Source organism: Anser anser (genome assembly GCF_964211835.1).
Source record: "Anser anser genome assembly, chromosome: 1".
NCBI lineage: Eukaryota > Metazoa > Chordata > Aves > Anseriformes > Anatidae > Anser > Anser anser.
In genome coordinates this window covers 189730250-189750197 of record NC_139720.1, presented here as the reverse complement: position 1 = coordinate 189750197, position 19948 = coordinate 189730250, and the positions used below count along the sequence as shown (strand labels likewise).

Here is a 19948-nt window from a genome sequence, read left to right as displayed (position 1 = left end):
TGGGGGCTGTCTGCCTCCCTGCCAGGCACCTGGGGGCTCCTGGTACCCGCAGATGGGGGCAGCAGGGGTGCAAAATTCCCCCTGAGCATCCTCTGGGCAGCGATGCTCATGATGAGCAGGGGGAGATGGACTTTCAGCCCCCAGATGCGCTGAGCGGAGAGGCGCAGGCCACGTGCAGCGGTGGCCGTGCTGGAGCAATGAAACTCAGGCACGTGCCCACCCAGCACAAACTAACCAAAAAATGAGAAAATTAAAATAACAGCACCACAGACCCAGCCCTGGTGGTGAACAGCACATCCCTTCCCATTCTCCTGTCCCCAGGGCTGTCCTCTCCGGCACCCAGCATGAGAAGCACCCAGCGCAGGCACCCAGGCTGGCGCCGCAATTAGAAGCTGCCATGTGCCGTCTGTCCTCTAATTTCCTACACTGGCGCAGGCGCCCGTGTGGGTAATTAGGCACACAGTGGGCTCTGCAGCATTACGCGGCGCCGCTAGCGTGAGCAAAGAGCCAAAAGAGAGAGGCTTTTGCAAGAGGGCAGCTGGGGGAAAAAGTCGGCGTGGTTAGAAAGTGTGGCACGAGGTGTGCCAGGGCTCCCCGTGGGGGGCTGGTGGGAGATCACTGCCAACATCCACCTTTATGGACAAGAGAGCGATAAAAAAATTTGTGATGATGGCATCCTTGTTTGCTTGTCCATCGCTTCTGCTATCGCAATGTAGCCGTCCTGGTGGGAATGGTGCCAGAGGCAGGGCTATCTCCGAGACGAGGAGCGTAGCCACCAGGAGGGCTGGTTTCCAAAATGCATGCTAGCACAGCAGCACTCGCTGCCAGTTTGGGTGGATGTACACCCACGTGGATATACATCCTTCAGGAAGTCAGTTTTAATCCCCCGAGTACCTGTAAGCCAGGGAGGGCTGGAGGGCTGGAGGTGAGGGGCGCAGATCTCCGGGTCTCAGGAGGACAGCCCTGCGTTGAAGCCTTCAAGCACGTGCCCAGCTTCAGCGATGGGCTCAGGTCCCAGCAAATCCCAAACACAGGACCATGATCACACCAAGCCCCGTGCAGGCTCCTGCCTCGTCTCTGCCGCTGGGAACCCACCCCAGAGGCTATAGCAGGAGCTTCTAGGGGCTCATTGGGCAGGTGGTGGCACTAAGTCTTTCTTCTCGAAAGGTTTCTGCCCCGAAGAGCTGCCGCTTGTGGGCTCTGTGCTGGTTGACCCTGGGTGAAACACCAACCTGAGCTATGGCTTCCTCCACCCAAAACAGTGCTTGTGTTCCCCAGAGCAAAACCATCCCAACAAACTCTTCCCATTCCCTTAAACAACACCAAAGTATTCCTGAAACTTGCGGCTCGGCTGTCCAACCAAACAGCCGTCAATCACAAAGGATTAGAAAGCAGGGTGGGGACAGCTCGGTTTCAAATCATTGGTTTTGTCCCAAGAGGAGCAATGGGAATAAAGTTTTTATTCCCTGTTAGCACCCCCAGACTGCCCCCCAGGACCCCCAATTTTTGCTGCTGATGCTCTGCGGGCGGCTCCAGGTGTGGCATTGAGTGGGACAAGAGGAAAGCAGGGTAGGGTGGGTGTGACAAGCAAAAGGACAACCCCAGATGGAGCTGGGACTTCTTCCTCGTGCTTTTTTGGTCATAAGGAACGGAAGGCCAGGTCTTGGGGGCCCAGCATCCAAGTGATGTGTATGAGCAGTCAGGATCCCACACAACGTCTCAGCTGGCTGCCTTGCACGGGGACCGCAGGAGCTGACCACGCTGCTGTCATGTGGTGACACCACTGACCTGTAGCTGTTGTTGTCCTGCTGCATGGAGCCCCCACGCCCCAAAATTGCTAACGGGGACGCAGAGTAAGCTTCAGGGAACTTATGCCTTCTCCTTTCTTTTCTGGTCACCTGAAATCCCACATTGCCTGCTAAATGCACCAGCGTGTGACCACCAATCCTCCTTTATGACAAAAGAGATTTGCTTTAAAAGCTACTGTTTAAATTCATTTTTAAAATTTTATTCAAGGGATTTATTGCCCAATAAACCACCCCTCAGCCAGCTCTCCCTTGCCAGCAGCAGAAAAGCCCTGGGGGTGACACAGGACCACCAGCAGGACCACCCAAAAGCAGAAGCAGCATCTGGGGACACCCGAGCCGAGCCCCTCCGTCCTCTCCGTGCCATCCAGGTGCAGCAGTGCTTACAGCTCTGATTTAATTTCCTCCTTCATCATACAGCAGTGGTGAGCCTGGGGAAGCTCCAGGCAGCCAAAACACCATTTCTGCACGCTTCCACGAGAAGATGCCGCAACGCAGGGAAGACCGGCTCATTTCCAGAAAGCCCTGTTGGCCGCAGAGGAGCGTGCCCATGCCGGCCCCTTTATATCCTAAATAATAAACAGGCGGGCAGCTGTACGGAGCAGAGACAGCAGAGGGCAGCTCCACCCTGCCTAACGCACGAAATATTGTGTGCAAGCAGCTGCTGTTTGCACGCTGCATGAGAAGGTGAGGCGGACAATTTTGCAGCCAGAAAAGAGCAGGGATGATGCTCCTCATCCCATCCATCCATCCATCCATCCATCCGTCCATCCATCCATCCAGAAGTGCTGGGGTCTGTCACATCGCTGGGGCTGCGACAGGCTCCCTGCGTGGTCCTGTCTGCTGCTGGGGGCTTAATGTGGCCCTGGGGATGTCCTCCTGAAGCCCTGCATCCACACGAGCAGGTGATGGGGCTGAAGGGATGCTGGCCTTGTCCTGGCCCTGCTGGGTACGGGCTGAGGTCTACGTGGATGAAGTCTGTGCTGCTCATGCTAAAAATGACCTTTATATCTATATAAATCACCTATATGTACAAAAATCAGTAATAAGCACTCTCTACCTTCCCTTGTGCAGTGGGTCCGACCCCCAGGCAGAGGAGGCTGCCCTATCCCCCCTATACCTCATTGGGCTGAAGCGAAGAAGTGGGATAAAGTAAAATCCGGGACGTGCGTTTCTGTAGCAGTTCCCAAGGTTTGGAAGATGGTGAAACCCGAGGGCTTTCACCGTGGTGTCGCAGGAGGTCTCTGCACATCTCCAGTGGCAGCCCATGTGTCGAGCAGTTGTGGGTGCACTGAGGACCCTCCCGCTGAGCTCAGCTGGGGCATCCTCAGCCCCCCCTTCCTCGTCCTCTGGACGAGGGCAGCGTGTGGGGTGGTCCCACCAGGACTCGCTTGGAAATGCCAAGCTGTGGGTGCACGGCCGCCGTGACCCGCACCAGGACCCAGCATCATCCCATCCACCTGATTTCCCTTCCAGCGACTCCTCCAGCTTTTCTCTTCGTGCCACGAAGCCCCAAGTTGGAGACCTTCCCATTTTTATAGGGGCTTTATGCACAGGTCCTTAAGCTCCTTCCCCCCGAGCCACAGCTCGCTCTCGGTTATACGCCTCCAGCAGAAGGTGGGCAGAGGAAGTTTTTTAGCTCTCAAGTGTACAACGAGCGCTCAATAAACAGAAATCGTTTCCCAGACATGAAAACGCGGCGGTGGAGTCACCGGTGCCCCAGGGCTGTTTGCTCGACTGTGCAATTGGCAGCGCATGGATCCGGCTTTGTGGTGCATGCCGTGGGTTTCTGCTTGAGCACTTCTCCTGCCTGTCTGCTCGGCTCTGAAATAACCACGAGGTACAGCCTGCTGCTGGGGGGATGTCTCAAAGGGGGCAGCCCCAGCTCAGCCCTTCTTGGACGGGAGAACGAGAAGACCTGCCGGGGAGGGAGGATCTTGCAGTCTCCCTCTTTTCCCTTCGTCCGTCCATTTTGGCTGCTCTTCCCCGGTGACTGCAGCAGCAGCAGGGGCCTGATCCTGCCGGGTTTGAAGGCAAAGCATTGCTCCTTACCTCGTGCGAGGGCACAGCCCTGCTCCTTCCAGCAGCCCCTCTCAGCACCCGTGGTGCTGGGGTAAATCCAGCACCCAGCTCTGCAAATATACATTATCATTCTTCATGGTTGTCTGACATCGTATTTTACAAAAGCAAGTGAAAACACGCTCATGATGGACCAAAAATTGGAATTTCCTGTCAGATACCCTGTCAACAACATCCCCGCTCACACCGCAGGCGTGGCAGGCAGCATTCCCTGGGCTGGGCCTCAGTGCTCCCCTGCGCCTGTCCAGGCCGACCACAACTTCCCCATCCCTCCCTGGGGAGGCTCTGGGAGTTATTACGGGACAAAGACCCTTCCCAGTAGGCTCCCTGAGTGCAGCCACACAATTTGGGGCTGACACGGCCTGGCCGGGTGGGTGGATGCCAGCTCCCTGCTGAGCCCCGTGTTCGGGTGCCCTTTGCCCACAGCTCACCTCCGGCCCCTTCAGGCCCACCTCTTGCTTTTGTGTGCCACCCGAGACAGCAGGAGCATCAGGGTGGATGTCACCAGGGCATGTTGGCAGGGAAAACGTGGTTATTTGGGGTGTAATTTTGGTGTGCTGGCGCAGCTGTGGGGCAAGCATTGCCCCCCACCCCTGAGCCATGCCTGGCCAGCAGGTCACACCTCCTTCCTTCTTCCCTCCCTCCGCTCCGTGCCCTGATAGCCCATCTCGTTTGAAACCTCATCACCTTCATTTAAGAGGTTATTTTGTGAGGAAGAGCAACCTGTGCTGAAGCTATGCATGACAGGAAGTGTCACCTTTTTACTCTTTAAGAAGTGCTGTTACTATTAGGAAAACATGCACCCTGCTCCTAACCTTTGCCCACTCAGAAAACCCATCCTGCCTATCGGGGTCACCGAGGACAGCCAAGAAATGAGGGGCCAGGCCTCAGCTCCTGTACGGCCCCAGTGCTTCGTGCCCCGTTACGAGCAGGACGTGTCGGGAGGAAGGAGGGGAGGAACCCCGACCAGCCGCTGTATGCCGTGGGGTTGCGAGATATCATCAGGAAGACGTCGGGGCTCGTGGATAATATCTGGCTTCTTGAGCCTGGCAATTAAATGCTGAGCTCCTCATCTAATTTCCTACCACATTAAGCACAGAGAACGACAACTTAGTCTTTTATGATTGCTCCCAGGGGAAGCCGAGCCATTGCAGCAGCCTGCAAGATCTGCAGCGAAGGCTGGAGGTTGCTCCCGTGTCGCCAACAACCTTGCTGGGAGAGCCCAAAATCCAGCAGCATCCACACTTTGGAGCTACCAGGCTTGCGCCTGCACCCTGCCAGCCAGCTCCCTGGCCTCATCCATGTGGGGTGGACTGCCCCTGAGATGCCAAACCCTAAATGATGGCATTTTTTATGGCCATGGGAGAAGGAAATGGTCGTGTCTTTAAGAATTACAACAACAGAAAGGCCCTTTGCTAATAGGCAAAAATCATTAAAAATAATAATAATAATTAAAAAAAAGTGTAGGTATTTTCTTCCAGGGCTTTTCTTCCACCTCCCTGGTGAGCTCCTTTTGGCCATCCATCTCTCCTTGCTCTCTCCGACCCTTTGCTTCCCACCCCAGAGCAAAGCCTCCCACCTCTCTGCAGCCTCCTCCTCACCCTACAGCTCTCACAAGAGATTCAGGGCTTTCCTCTTCGTCTTTCTCCTTCAATCTCATTTCTGCAGCTATCAAGTGATGCTTAATGCAAATGTCCTCATAGGTCAAGTCACTTCAGACGCTGAGCCGCCGGAGCTGAGAAAAGCAACAGGTTGCTGTGAAGTCTGCTCAGTTTCTATGGCAGCACCGAGAGAGATTTTCCACGAGGCTCCGCTTTTGAGATGCTGCCTCCGGAGCCGATCCCAGGCCCCGGCAGTGAGCGGTCCCTGTCTGACCCGGGGCATCAGGAGCCGCCAGACCCATGGAGGTGCTGCTGATGGAGCTGGATGGGTCGGGAACGGAGCAGGGGCCACAGGGCTGAAGGGCTATCGGGCAGCAATTCGGGGCAGCAAGTGAAGGAATAGGAAAACTTGGTGAGGGCGGACTGGTAGGTGAACCAGATGAACCAGCACTTGTGCTCCTTCAAGCGGTCTCATCACCAGAGGACACTGCCTCAACCCCTGAGACCTAACAAGAAAAAACCTGTTTTTACAAAGAGGTGAGATGCTGAACAAGCAACCAAAGGTTTTATCCTACATGACATTACGCTGGGCTGAAAGGGCATAATCAGATACTTAAAGAACAGGGAGACCTTTGCCTTGCAAGGGTGGAACAAAATCTACACGTTAAATTTGATTTCATGTTTCTTATGGACAACCTCAAGCCCACTTTTCCACTAGTGGTGTTTTGCAATGAAAGAGAGCCTGTGGGTGTCAGTGCTAGGAGCGCTGGGTGAGACAGCGGGGCTTTGTCCATACACTCATAGGGATCCTCCAAGATCTTGTTTTGAGTTTTCCACAAATACAAAACCATATCCAGCAGGTTTATGCTGACAGAACACATCTTTTTTTTTAGCCGTAGCCCAATATTCATGGCTTTATTCTCAGCTCAATTGCACTGATAAGCCAGATTAGTTGTTTTCTTGACCAAAATACATGTTGTCTTTGGGAACTGTTCCCCAAGTTTGTGCTCTTCTCTCTCTGAAGAGCAGGAAAGGCCTTTCTGAAGTCTCATGAGGCTGCCCCCAGAAGATGTGCCATGATAGATGTGCTTGCAGAAGGGGCAGGAGCCTCCTCTAGCACAGGAGGTAGGACCGGCAAACAAAACGATGGACACCATTTTGGGGAGAGGTCAGAGCATCGGGGAGGTGCCTGCAGTCAGAAAGATCACGGCTGCAGATTACTTCAAACACGTCAGAGAATCACAGAATAGCAGGTTGGAAAGGACCTCTGGACGTGGCGCGGTCCCTTTCCAGCTCAAAGCAGGCCCAGTTTCAGCAAACTGGTCAGGGCCGTGATGACTTTGAAAGCATCCAAGGGCAGAGACACTTCTGTGGGCAACTCATGCCAGTGTCTGACTGCCCTTGTGGTGCCAGCACAATCTGAAGTTTCCTGTGCTGCCTCATCCTTTCACCACACACCTCCAGGAGGGGTCTGGCTTCATCTTCCCTGTTACCTCCCCTTGGGTTGCTGTAGGCAAAATTAGCTATCTCCTTTGCCCTCTCTTCCTCTCTTTCCTTGAACACCCCCAGGGACGGTGACCCCACCACCTCCGTGGGCAACCCGTCCCAGTGCCCGACTGCTCTTTTTGGGAAGAAATGTCTCTGCCAGGCAGTGCAGGAGCACCCCGACCCCGCAGCACTCCCCAGCCCACCCGGCACATCCCACCCTGTGGTGCTGAGCCTGCCCGCCGCAGAGGTGCCCAGAGCAAACAGCCAGGGCACCGGCCTCTACCAGGCTCTGAAGTGGAAGAAAGTGTTTTCTCAGCATTTTATTTCAACTAACGCGGTCAGGCTAGTCTCACACTGTGCTATTAATGCCGCCCCGGTTTGTAATTCTGCTTTCACGTCGGCTCCATTTTTCTCTTTTAATGCCGCTATCTAGCCTCGCGGGTCTCAAACGTGGGACCTATTTTTCCGGCTGCTGTAGCAGAAAGAACTAATTTGGTCCTTCTGTGTATAAGCAAGAGGACTGTGAAGAGGAATAGAGGGTGATTTTATCTCCGTGTACGTCCTTGGTCAGGCTGACACCATCCTGCTGAGGTGCCCATATTTTAAGGAGGACATCACAAAATTGGAGCGGGTGAAGAAAAGAGCCATAAAAAACCGGCTTGAGAGCTGAGGAAAACCACTTACAGGGGAGACTTCTGGAGGTCAGCCTCTGTAACTCGTCAGAAAGAAACCCGAGGAGTGATTTGATGATGTGCGTAAGTACATGTGAGGAGAGGAAATACGGGATGCTAAGGGGCACCAAAAAGTTTGTCCGAGAAAGGCACACGGCGAGGCAGTAATAGGCAGCCAATGCTCAGAGCTGAATTAGGAATCAGACTCACTTTTTAATCACAGGGGTGTTCACTCTCGGAGCAAAATTGCAAAGTGACTGATGGGTTGGAGGTGAGTTTGGGTGCTAGTGCTGCACTTCGGGACAGAGGTCCCGGGGGAATCACAGTGAGCTTGCCCAGATACAGCCTGGGAAGGCACGGGAGTTTGGGGAAGGGTACTGCCCATCAGTTCACATCTTCAGTTTGGGAGAAGGCAACAAAATGTTGCAGTGCCCAAATCATCACAGAGATCATCAGGAGCAGGTCTGGAAGACGACATAGCACACCCGCAGCTAATATATGTCTGCAGGCAGCGCTTCGGGTGCTGAAATTGCATCCAGCCCCAAACGCCGGAGCTGCCCCGAGCACAATCTGAAAGTGCCGAGCATGTAGAGCAACTTCTCACCCTTAAAACTTCCTCAAGCGCTTACAAATCTCAAAAGCAGCTAGACTATGTTCTTCCCCTGATGATTTCTTGCTCCTGAAGGACATGTTTTTGCAGACGGGCACAGTCGGGAGGACGCTATTAGCTTTAGGAGTCAAGTGGTCTTCAAGAATTCAGAGCCCAGTGCAGCTCTGAAACCTTTCCAGCTGAGCTCTCGTGCTCTGCAGCCTCTGTGTCCGGAAAGAAATGTCAATACCTATGAACGTGGCACATCCTGAGGAACCCTAAATCAAAGGGGTTATAAGCTCTGCGAACATGGCCTTAAAAACGGGATCTGTCCATAAACCGCGTGGTTTTGTTTCGTCCCCAGCAGCTCACTCGGCAGCCCGGGTGTCCCTGCTGGCGGCCAGCTTTAATTTCCACCTTGGACTTGCTGAAGAGCGGGGCAGAAAGCCAAAAGGCTGGAATTTGTCGTGCATCAGGGGCTGCCAGTGGGTTAGCCGCAGGGCGCTTTCCTCCAGGGTTAACCGAGAACTGCTCACAGCTTTCCATCCCGCGGACATCCAGCTCCAGCAAAGCACAGGGGAGAGGAGGGGTGGGAACAGGCAGCCTGGCAATAAATAAGTTTGGGAGAATGAACCATCTGCTTACTGCTGGCCACAAAACGTGTCCAGCGATCTCCCGAATCAGCCTCAAAGCTCTGGTCGGGGACCAAAACCCAGCGGGCTGCAGGGAGATGCGAGGGGACAACCATTGCTCTGCAGCAGCTGGGGGATTTCTTGTTGAATCAGCATGCCCCAGGTGGAGGTCACAACTATTCATCTTGAGTGGCTCTGAGTCCTTCTGCAACCCAAATCTGGGGACTGGTTTCACCACGAGCTAGCAGAACTCACCGGCTGTAAGAAACAAAGGTTCAACCACCAAAGCCATATAAACCGTGAACCCCTTGCAGAGCAGTCGTCTTCCTTTTAGCACATTTGGAGCTCACAACGTTTCCAGTCACCTTCCCCAGGAGGAGATCGAGCTTGGCCCCAGCCTGAAGGACGGGGAGACCTGGCTGTTCTTATTTGCTTGATTACAACATGGCACCGTGGCAACCTCATTTTTCCTTGCCTTGCTGGGTCATTTGCCACGTGTGGCTTACTGTGCACCCTCCTCGTGACTTGTGTGAGAGAAAACCCAAGCAGGTGCAGGTGGAAAGAAAGGCTGCTGAAGAGAATCTGTCTTACAAAAAAGGGCTGAAAGGGCTCGTGCTAACAAAGCACAAGGTGTCGCTTTACGTGGCGACTCTATAAATACATCCACGGACGTAGGGTAAGTGTAAGCGTCAGGGAGCAGAACTCTTCGTTACGAGACGGCATTAGCACAAGATCAGCTGGATACAAGTCAAGCAGGATCAGATTCAGACTGGAAACCAGCAGCAAGTTTCCAAACCACCCGAGAACGCCAAGCCTCTGGATGTGCCACACAGCTGGAGGAGGGTCACTGGCAGTGGCGGGCTCCACTCCACCTTCAAATTGGGTAAGGATTTGGATCCGGGGAGGGGAGCTGACCTGGCAGCGCCTGCACCCTCCGGGCAGCACGAGGATCGCTCGGCTCCTCCTGGTCCCCCCGGCACCACGGCAGAAATGTCTCATTAGGTACAGCAGAGGAATAGATATGCATGCTCAGGGCCCTTCCTACACGGGCATAAATTAAAGAAAGGCAAATATTTGTTTTAAACGGCTGTGCCATATGCTGATGAAATGCTAATCTGCGCAGAAAAGACGCAGTGTAAATAAACTCCCCAGAAGCACCTTGCATTCGCCGAGCTTCGTCTGTCTCAGCAAACTAACAAGAAAATAAACCCGACCGCATCCACCATCCTCCCTTCCGTAGGAAATTCAGGCGAGCTTAGGATGACGTGGGCCAGCGCCTTCGACGCTATCACCTGCCACCCCTGGGAGCAGCACAGCCTGTTTGTAAGGTGCCTGCAGGAGGGACTGAAGAAAAAGAAACTTACTGGGTTCGGCTCACAATATCTTCGGCCTCGGTAGGAAAAGCACTAGGGTGCTGCAAATCAAAAGCAACTGGAAAACGCTACTGTGCCATTTAGGAACTGGGAGTCAGAGGGATGGTTTTGGCCCCATGGCCTCAGGTGAGTCACTTCAGCTCTACCTCCTTCCCCAGCACATCTCCCTGCGAGCATTACAGCATCTCTTCTTGTGCACTGGAGCGGTACCCAGCACTACAGAGCCCAAGCACCCTACAGAAACAACTCCTGCCCCGGCACACCCAAAAGCCTGAAGACATTTTGAGGTGGGAAGCGAGCCATTAGGATTTCTAATCCCTTCCCATGCAAGGCAGGTTTTGCCGTGGCTGTAAGAAGCCTGCCCCAGAGGTTGGCAGGTTTTTAAGCAGCAAGGCGGGCGATGCAACCCGTCAGCAGCGTCTGCAGTCGGCTTCCTTTGTTCACCGAGGGCGACTTCCATCCCCTCACGCACGTCCTCCTCCCTGCGAAGGATGCAGAGACCCCCCGCTTTCATCGACATGCACATTGCAGCGCTGTCGGCAGCTCCTTAAGGTTATTCCCTTTTCTTTGGGGCTATATTTATAAACCCAGCGCGGAGTTGCTATGGTTTCTGTTACCGTCAGTCCCATTGGTATTCAGAGCGTTTCCTCTCACCTTCCCCACGCCGGTGACCTTTCCTTCAGGAGGAAGAGCTCTCGTACCATCGGCCCGCTCGGTGAGACGGCACGCAACGCGCCGTGCGAGAACACCCACCGCCGAGCAGGAGAGCGCTCCGTGGAACCAATTCATCTGCAAAACGCCGGCTGCGAGGCGGATAAACAATGGTAATTATTTCCAAACAAATTGGAACCAGAAAGCGCAACCCGGCAGCCTAGCTGCCAGACAACAAGGGAAGCCACAAAAAGAAGAAATCTCAGCCCCTAACATCTCGGGTACTCTGCTATCTCCCTTTAGGCAAATGTTTTTCTACCTTTCTTGTTCTCCCAAGCTCAAAAACTTCTTATATCCATGACAGCTTCTTCTACACCAGTCGAACAACTTATGCAAGGGGCTGCTCACAAATGGGAGCTACGGAGAAGTGATCCACTGGTGAGAACTTCTCTCTTTGTCAGACCGATATTCTATTTTAAGAAACTTTGCACAATTCTCCGCTAGTTGCTGTACAGCAGGACAGCCAGGCAGGATACACGATGTTTTCCTCCCCAAATAAGCGCGCTGGGGATGGTCTCAACAGCTCCAGGTGCCAACCAGACCATTGCATCCCCAAAGCCCAAACATGGAGCAAAAACCACGTGGCTTCCCCTTAACTCAAAGAAAAACGCTCCTCCTACTGCAGTCACAAATGCAGAAAAGCCAGAAAAATGGGGCCTGCCCATAACACAACCCTAACCCTGCCCGTGCAGTAGGGATGGGAACGTCCCAGCACTTTGCCTCTTCATAGCGAAACTTTTCTAGTGGCACTTTCTTAGCTGCTGTCACCCGCCTGGGTGGCTTTATACTGCCCGTTTCTTCCCTCAGGGGGCACTGAGGCTGCTCCCACCTGGCACACCAGCGACACTGGCGCATCCCTCTCGGTTCCCTCGGCTCACAGCTTCCCCCCTGGCACCACCGTGTCACCCGTGTTTTCATCGCGTTCTTATCTGTAACTGCGGATCGGAAAAAAATCTCAGTCCGTGAGCTGATTCAGGAGAGTCCGTTCCAAAAACAGACATTTCTTTTCACCCTTTCCTCTGCTTTTACCTGCTCACGTCTGGATCGTGGGGCTCACTCTTTACTCACTTGATGTATGCTGTAAAGAAGTCCTACAAGCCCTTTAATCTTCTCCCTGATCAGAACAAGCCAGCGCACCTTTCCTATTGTGCAGTCTTCTTTTAAAGCCGAGCGAGCTGAACTTTCTATGCAAAGATTTGACCTCTCCCCAAATCCCTTGATCAGCAATTTCCCCTGCTCGCTCTTTCATGTCGGAGGCATTATGAAACGCTGGAAACTACACATGCTTCCATGAGGAAGTTAGCGAGAAAATTCAAATAATCGACTCGGCCCCAAGAGATGTGGGGTCTCTTTCCAGCTCTGAAAGCTCTTTCCTAACAGGAGTTTGGCTTTTGAAAGCCTTCTGGTGAGCAAGCAGCTGATGATAGTTTCTCTAGAGCCTGGTTAGACGTTCAGCCCAGGGGCAAGCCATAAAAAAAAAACCTGCCCAGCTCTGTGAGGTCTGAATCAGGTGCTAACACCGAACATCTGCTGGGGCCTCTGCTCTCCTCTCCCCCCTCCTTCCACGTGCTGGACGCTGGAACATTTACCATTTTATAGCCCGGGGCAATGAAAGGCCAATTTAAGAGGGAAAGCATTGCTGACAGTGTTATCCAAAAAAGACCAGGCTCTGCTGTAACTGCTCTCCGCCCAGGACCTTGGTGAATCCAACACCACTGGGACACGCTGAAAAAATCCGCCTTTGGAAACAGTCAGAGACAGGCAGACTCTCCACGTACATTTATTACTCCATACAACCAAACGGCACGTTGTACAGAAATTAACAGTGCCACCCAAGCGGGCGTTTCACAGACGTTTTGAAGGAGACGCGTAAACACAGCTTTGAAACGTGTTTTTCTGTAAGGTAAAGCCCAAGCCACCGAAGCACCACGCGCCGCACCGTGTGCGTATAGCCACGTACACACATCCGCGCGTGTGCGTACACAGCTCCACACACCAACAGGCTGAAGGAACGGTTGCAGCAGGCTGTGATACGCTAGTAAGCTGCTCTCTGATGAATCAAACAGCCCTAAGCAAGGGCTTCCCCCAGAGGGATGGGTGTTGGACTCATGTAGGGTCTTGCCTTGCTACCGCTGTTGGCCCGGCCTTCCTTCCCTGTTCCTCCTTGCTCCCTTTTTGAGACAATCACTCAGCCTCTAAAGGTGGGTGCACCACTGAGACCTGGTGGAGACGTAAGGGTCAGCATACACGGTCTGACACCTACGCTGAGGTCTCGGCCAGGCAGGGGTGGTCTCTGTCTGATCAGCGCCAGATCTAGAGGGGCTCAACTCATGGGTGCAATGCTTGGGCACAGCCAGCGTATGGATAAAGAGCTATGGCCTGGAAACTCTCCTTTCTGCAGAAGCGTAAGATGAATGGGCCTGTAGAGAAAAGAAAAACACATTTGGAGTAGAAATCAGGACCTTTAGAGAAAGGCTGCAGCACCTGAATAATTGCCACTAGAGGGAACGTCCAGCGTAATGGATTTTGGTTACAATGCAAGGGGATAGCTTAACACCGTAGGGTAGGAGGTTCACCAAAAACCCAAGGAAGGACATTTTGCTAAACGTTGTGCTTTTAGCAGCACCAAGGGCCCTGCTGCTTGCAGTATGAAGCTGAGAAAAGGGGTAGTTGCACCTTGCTAAGCAAAACACTGCTGAATCCAGCACTGCTCCCGGGCAGCCGAACGGTGTGGGTTATTGGCATCCACGTCTCCTCCCTTCTAGTGCTTGCCTGTGCAGAATAAGCTCCTCGGGCAGCAGTGGTCTGAGACTAGCGAGAGCCTCTGAAGTGCTAATCTGGCACCGGCCACAGAAGAGTCATAGCTTTACCCATTTCTACTGCAGTAAAAGAAAAAAAAAAAAAAAAAGAAAGCAAAGCAAAACAGCCGCAGCACACAGCTTTCAGAAGGAAGAACTGACAGGCTGTGGCAAGGCTTTTAAAGCTTTCTCTCTGTAAAGATCCAGTTACTCCCTGGGAGGAACAGCCTGGCACTGGGAGGAATTTATCCTAAAATTATAGAGTCGACACGGCTCTGTGCTTGCTCATCTTCCAGTGCAGAGAGAGCTTCTCCTTCCAGAGCCCGTGAAGCCCAAGGGCTGTTGGTGCAAAGTGGGCAGCCAGGAGGAAAGGGGAGCTTTAATTCTGCCTGGAGGTGAAGAGGGAAAAGCCGATGTTCTCCCTGCACTGACCTCCCTGGCCAAGAGGGTGACTCCAAGATGCGCTGTCCTTGGGCAGACGTGAACAGCAGCTGCGTCTCAGCCAGCCCAGGGGCCACAGAAGGTGGATTTCTGGGGTGCCACATGGAAACGTGCCTCTAAAGCCCCAGCTGACTTTTACGTCAAATGGAAGATTGACAAACTCCAAGGTGTTTCCCCATGGAAATTAGTGGGGCCCTTGAAAATGACAGGATCAGCCCGAGGTGTGGTCTTTACACATAAAGGGAGAGAGAAGGCACGCTGGCAGACAAACGGAGATGGTAACACGACCACAAATGTTGCTCACGCAGTCAGACAGATGCTGCAGAGTTGTCAAGCACGTATCCTGACAGCCCCTGCTACTGAACAGGAGGCGTGCTCAACAACCATTTGCCTTCGTGGTTCACGTGTCATGCCCTGAGAGACCACTGTGCCGGATTATGGACATTATTTGCAACTTCCAGAACTAGCAAAAATGAGCAGTAGGTACACACTTCCATCCAACAGGGGGTGAGCAACTGTGAATGCTTGGCCTAATTAAGAGATCCATGTCTTACTCCAGCTCCCCACATCTGGCAATGCCACCTGATGTCTCAGCAGAAAGCCAGAGGGCACAGTAACCCCCTGAACTGCACAGCAACTCAGATCCAACACAGTGCTTGGCATCCAGCTCACAAAATCACCACGAATCTCAGAGCTTGCATATTCCTCTGTAAATTTGACCTATCCTTCTCATTCCTTCCATGGGAAACCTTCACGCGTCAGACTTGCAGCCCAGGTCTGTGAAAAGCGTGACAATTACGCTCCAGAGAGGACTTCTCATGCTAGGGTTTGTAACCCAACCCTTCTCATCCTTGCACTTGGGAAGGGAAGAAACACATAAGAACATAAAGGAGATTGTACAGGTTATTTTCTCCCTAAATCAATTGCATTTATACATTTGTAAGAAATCTTCATTAAAAAACAAAACAAAACAAAAACATTAACAGTTTAACAGTTCTGCAATATAAACAAGTGCAAATTCCATCGCCTAGTAAAGCTAGGAAAGGGTTCAGGCCTAACTGAAAGAATTGGAAGTCCACAGTCATGTATTTTTAGGACAGCCTTGATATTAGTGTCTTTACTGTATTAAAGTCCTACTTAAATAACAACAATAACAATAATACTAATATCTAGAAAGCAAAGTACAGGATTCTACATAAGCATAAAAGTGCACGATATAACTTAAGTCAAAGTGCCTACTGGTCAAACGGGTACAAGTTATGTTCAGAGATCAAGTATGGGCTGAAAGCAGCCGAGGCCCTTTCCTTTTCCTCTCATTTCCATCAGGAGAAGTCAAAAAAAGTAACATCAGTCCAGTCTGAAGTCACATCGACGCCAAACGGGTGTACGAGAGAGGCGAGCCCCCGTCTTGATGGCAAACCGATCCTCGTTTCCTCTGCGTAAATGCCAATTAATCCACAGGCTTTGCTCTGGAAATCTGTGCGGAGAACAGCAGCAAGGAACAGCAGCTTCGATGCCACGTCCAGGGGAGGCAGAGTCGGCGGCTCAACAGAAACGTAGCACTTCGAGCAGGGGGTACAGCGAGCCCTCGTTAGCTCCTCCGGAGTCACGTCCCCCAGCTGATTTACTGATTCTAGCCATGGAAGATGACTATTAGAAGGTAAACAACGCTGCTCGTCATTGGGAAAATGAAAAGGTTATTCTCAGAAGTATTTTTTTCCCTTCCTGTTTGTCTGATTTTACTATTTCAGACATAAAATATATATATATATATTTTACAGTATCAGCTCGTTATTGTGTTCGCTCCCTTTAAAGGCAAATGGAGTTTAAAAGATCTTGTCACCAGAAGGGGGGCAGCACGGGTGGGGGGGAGGCAGATCTTTTATTAAACCTTTAAAAAAAAGATTTCTAACTCATTTTGCAAGTGAAAACAACAAAAGCCATAAAACTCTAGCAACGGAGAGCTGTCGGTGAGATTAAGCAGATCCAAACTCCGCCATCCATTTTTCATACTTCTCCAGGTCCGCAGCAGAAACAGATTTGGAGATTTTCTTCAGAGCCAGCTCAAAGTCCCCCTTGGTAACCGGCATCTGAAGTTCCTCTTTAGAAAGAGCCCGGATCTCTTCTGGAGTTAAGCCGTTAATACGCCGTCTCATTGCCATTAGAGAGGCATCCCTGGAAATACAGGACAAGGTTTGGGAGCTAATTGCTAGCAGCACGTGCCGTAAGCCTATGAATTTCGATTGTGCTCTCTTGCTAGCAACCACTGGCAGGAACACTGAAGAGAGCATTTATTTACCACGGAAGATGCAGTTCGCGTCTTTGTTAGCATCCGCGTTCCCGGATCCCGACATCAATCCAACATAAAGAACGCACTGGCACCAAAACCCATTTAAGCATACGGCAAATGCGCAGAGCTAATTAAAACTATAAAACTGAAAGCCTTTTACAATGATTCATAGAGACGAGATTCTACATCTTCAGCGCAGGGAAGGGCACGGTGGGAGAGGAACTGCACCCAAGGAGATCTATTTATCCTTTTCTTTTTCAAAAGCACTCTGGATCTTGCAGACCCCTCTTTAAGATTTAAGATTTTCCCCTTCTCCCCACCACACAGCCCCAAAGGACAGCCAGCGAGCGTCGTGCTAACGCCACGTGGCCCTGCAGGGCTGAGGCCATCGGTGCCCGCGGCTTCTCGTGCTCTTCCTGCTCCTCCACTCCTCCCAGCTCTGATTCTTGCCAGCGTGGCCCACCGCCACGGAGAACACCGCTCATTTCTCACGCCACAGCCCACCTGCAGCTTGAAATTACCTTTTCTCTTTCCCCAGTTTTTTTCCCAGCAGGGGATAACACAGGCCTCGGGGGGAACAGGTAATTTAACTATTGCACTGTGTGACACACACCGAGTTTCCAAAACCACGGAGTCATTTCAGTTTCAGCAAAGAAGCAAAGGGAAAAAAAATAATCCCAAGCCGTGTTCTTAAAGGATCCGTTTCTCTTGGCAGGGACCCTATCTCTGTAAGGGATGGACAGCTCCTACTGGTAAGTTTAATCAAATACCTGTCCTCCCAGAAAAGCCTCATTTGTCAAAAATTGACACAAGTTGTGCAAACGGGATGGAAATGAATTCAATGCTAATGGTATACACTACCTGTTATACCTTGCACCTATAAAATTCCAGCAGAAATCAAGACACTGCTGTGCTGGGGCTGTCCAAACATACACCATTGGGAAGCCCCAAAGAATGCGAAAAATTCTAGGAAAAATTCTTTTCCACTGCACAATTACAAAATTCTAGCTCTTAAACTCACAAGATTTAAGAAAAGAATCCAACCCAGTTTTGCACTGCATTAATAAACATCAGTAAATGCAGACAAGGGTAACACAAGATTTGCTCAATTTTTTTCCTCTTCAGATCTAAGCAAACTTGATCGCATCTCATGCAAAACACCGCGGTTTATAGAGTGCTCCACATGACAGCAATGCTCATTTTCAGTAAATAGATTTGGGCCCCAAAAGTAGTCACTGTTAGCTCGGCTTCAGCTGTTGTGGGTATTGCCTTTTATCACATAATGCAAATGACGACCTGCCAGGCAATTTTATTTGCAAATTAAGGGGAATGAGATACCTGCAAACATTAGTGATGTCAGCACCAGAATAACCTTCAATCTTCTCAGCAATTTCTTCGAGGCTGATATCAGGATCCAGTTCTACTTCCCGAAGATTAATCTTAAGCAGATCTGCTCTGCCTTTTGCTACAACATAAAAAATATTTGTTTGAAGCCTTGCAAGAGTAACATTAAAAAAAAAAAGAAGATACGAGCACAACTTAGATTTTTCAAACAAACAAAAGGCTTTAATATAAGGAAAGGAAAAAGACAGAACAAATCATAAATCTTAGCAAAGTGCACAATCAAATACAGCAGAGTATATGTTTTAAAATTGGATATTAAAACAGCATACTCTAGAGACATTTTCCAAAGACATACATCATTAAAAATGCCTGTTATGTCTCAGGTGACAAAGCGTTTGGTGACACGCTACCCAAAGGCACTAAAGCACAAGGCTACAAACGTCTGCTGCTTCTCACATCCCTTTGGATTCACTCTCTGCTCGAGTGTTTGATTGCATATTAGTCACACAGTTTCATTAAAAACACAACGAGGATTCTATTAACAGAGCTTTAAACAACACCAAAGCCCTAACAATAGGCTGAACTTTAAGCATGTGTTTAAGCACTTTACCCAGTTGGGACCCAAGAAAGCTGCTGAAGCCTGATAGAAAACAGATACATTAAGAGGGTAAATACATTAATGTATTTACAATCCAAATGTCCTGGCATCCCACTTTCAGACCTGGGTGCAGCGTACATACAGTGATAACCAGCTGTGTAAATGAGTACTTATGCAGCCAATTAACCATTTTGCTTGGGGAGAGCACACAGGCATGTGTGCATTTGGGTACATACGCTAAAGAGCCCAGGCTTCTAACAGGGAATTCGCATTTGACAGCTTGGGCCTCGGTGTTTCTCTGCGTAATGGTGGTAAAGGAGGGACAAATTCTTTCCTGGCTTTCGCTGTGCGGAAACACAAAGCAGCTCGGCATCTCCATGTCCACAGTGACCATTTTTTATGGCTTTGAAATGAGGACAGCCATGGCAGAGGAAGTAGCACTAGGAAAAGCTGAAAGTCTGAAGGAAATATCCACACTTTTTTATTCACTGATGCCACAAATTAAAATAAATAAATAAATAAAAGCAGAGGGGAATCAGAAAGCTCATCCAAGGCTGCTGGCTTGGAGCGCTTTGCAGAACTGTCAAGAATACAGGCAGGTATCAATCAGACAGCTGGCACTGGATATAAAATGGGGATTTACTATTTACAGAGCGCAGTGTACACACGGCGTGCCTGCAGAGAGCTTCCTGGATCAGAGAATATTCTTCTAATTTTTCTACCGGGATGAGCAAGCCCCTACAGTATTCCAAAAATGAAACACTGTAGAATATATACTTGTGTCAAATTGTACAATATAGAAGCGTATGTATGACGTATCTCTTTTTTTTCCAATTAAATTGCCTGACCGCATCGAATGCCACAAGGCAGTTATAAACGCATCATTTAGACTTGCACGGAACTGCTCAACTTTCTTATACACAGAATAAACGCAACGGCACAGAAGACCGGAAATAAAACAGGAGCCCATCTTGTATGTTGTCCAGGGTGTAATCTACTGTGTCAAAAAACAATCTTGTTTAATTAGAAACAAGAGCAGGAGCTGATAGGATTTTAAACTAATTGGTCATAAAGACAGGCATCCCGTTAGTAGCTGTTGCTGCCTGTAACCTGCACAGACAAGCTGTAGACCTATTAAGTGTCCTTATACCTGCTAAACTCAATCACAACTGCTGTCACCACACACACAGCATCTTGTTATCTTGAGTGCTCATGCAGGGAGACGAGGCGCCCGCTGCACCGCGCAGAAACAAAGCTACGCAAACTTCAAGCGAGAGGGATCTCAAAATTAATAGGACAGCTGAATGACAGCTAGAAAAGACAAGACAAGCTGAGCCGTCTCGGGGCAGGAAAGCAATCAGCCCGCTGCATTCGGAGTGACTCGAAGCCTAGTCGTAAGGCAAGCAAGCGGTGATTTACAGTGAACTAAGCCTGTAAGTGAAAATTCATGGAGTCACTTCTTTGTATTCATCCGCAAGGGCACGGGTGCATTCGCAGTATTTCTTAACATGTCCAAAGGGTGCCTTTG

General features: G+C 50.7%; 1 protein-coding gene across 8 annotated transcripts in view; it reads right to left on the bottom strand.

Moving 5' to 3' along the window:
- Positions 1-12670: 12670 nt before the first annotated feature.
- Positions 12671-19948, bottom strand: part of KATNAL1 (katanin catalytic subunit A1 like 1) — a 39701-nt gene continuing 32423 nt past the window's right edge. For 3 of the 8 annotated variants that reach the window (XM_083820908.1, XM_083820910.1, XM_083820909.1), the window contains 2 exons: positions 17817-17943; positions 12672-16363 (listed from right to left, as the gene is read on the bottom strand). In XM_083820908.1, the coding sequence (XP_083677034.1) occupies positions 16165-16363; positions 17817-17943 (326 nt within the window). In that variant the 3' untranslated portion in view covers positions 12672-16164. Of the gene's footprint in view, positions 16364-17816; positions 17944-19948 lie in introns of all 8 variants that reach the window. The other 5 variants (XM_083820912.1, XM_083820911.1, XM_083820907.1 and 2 more) reach the window with 4 other exon arrangements.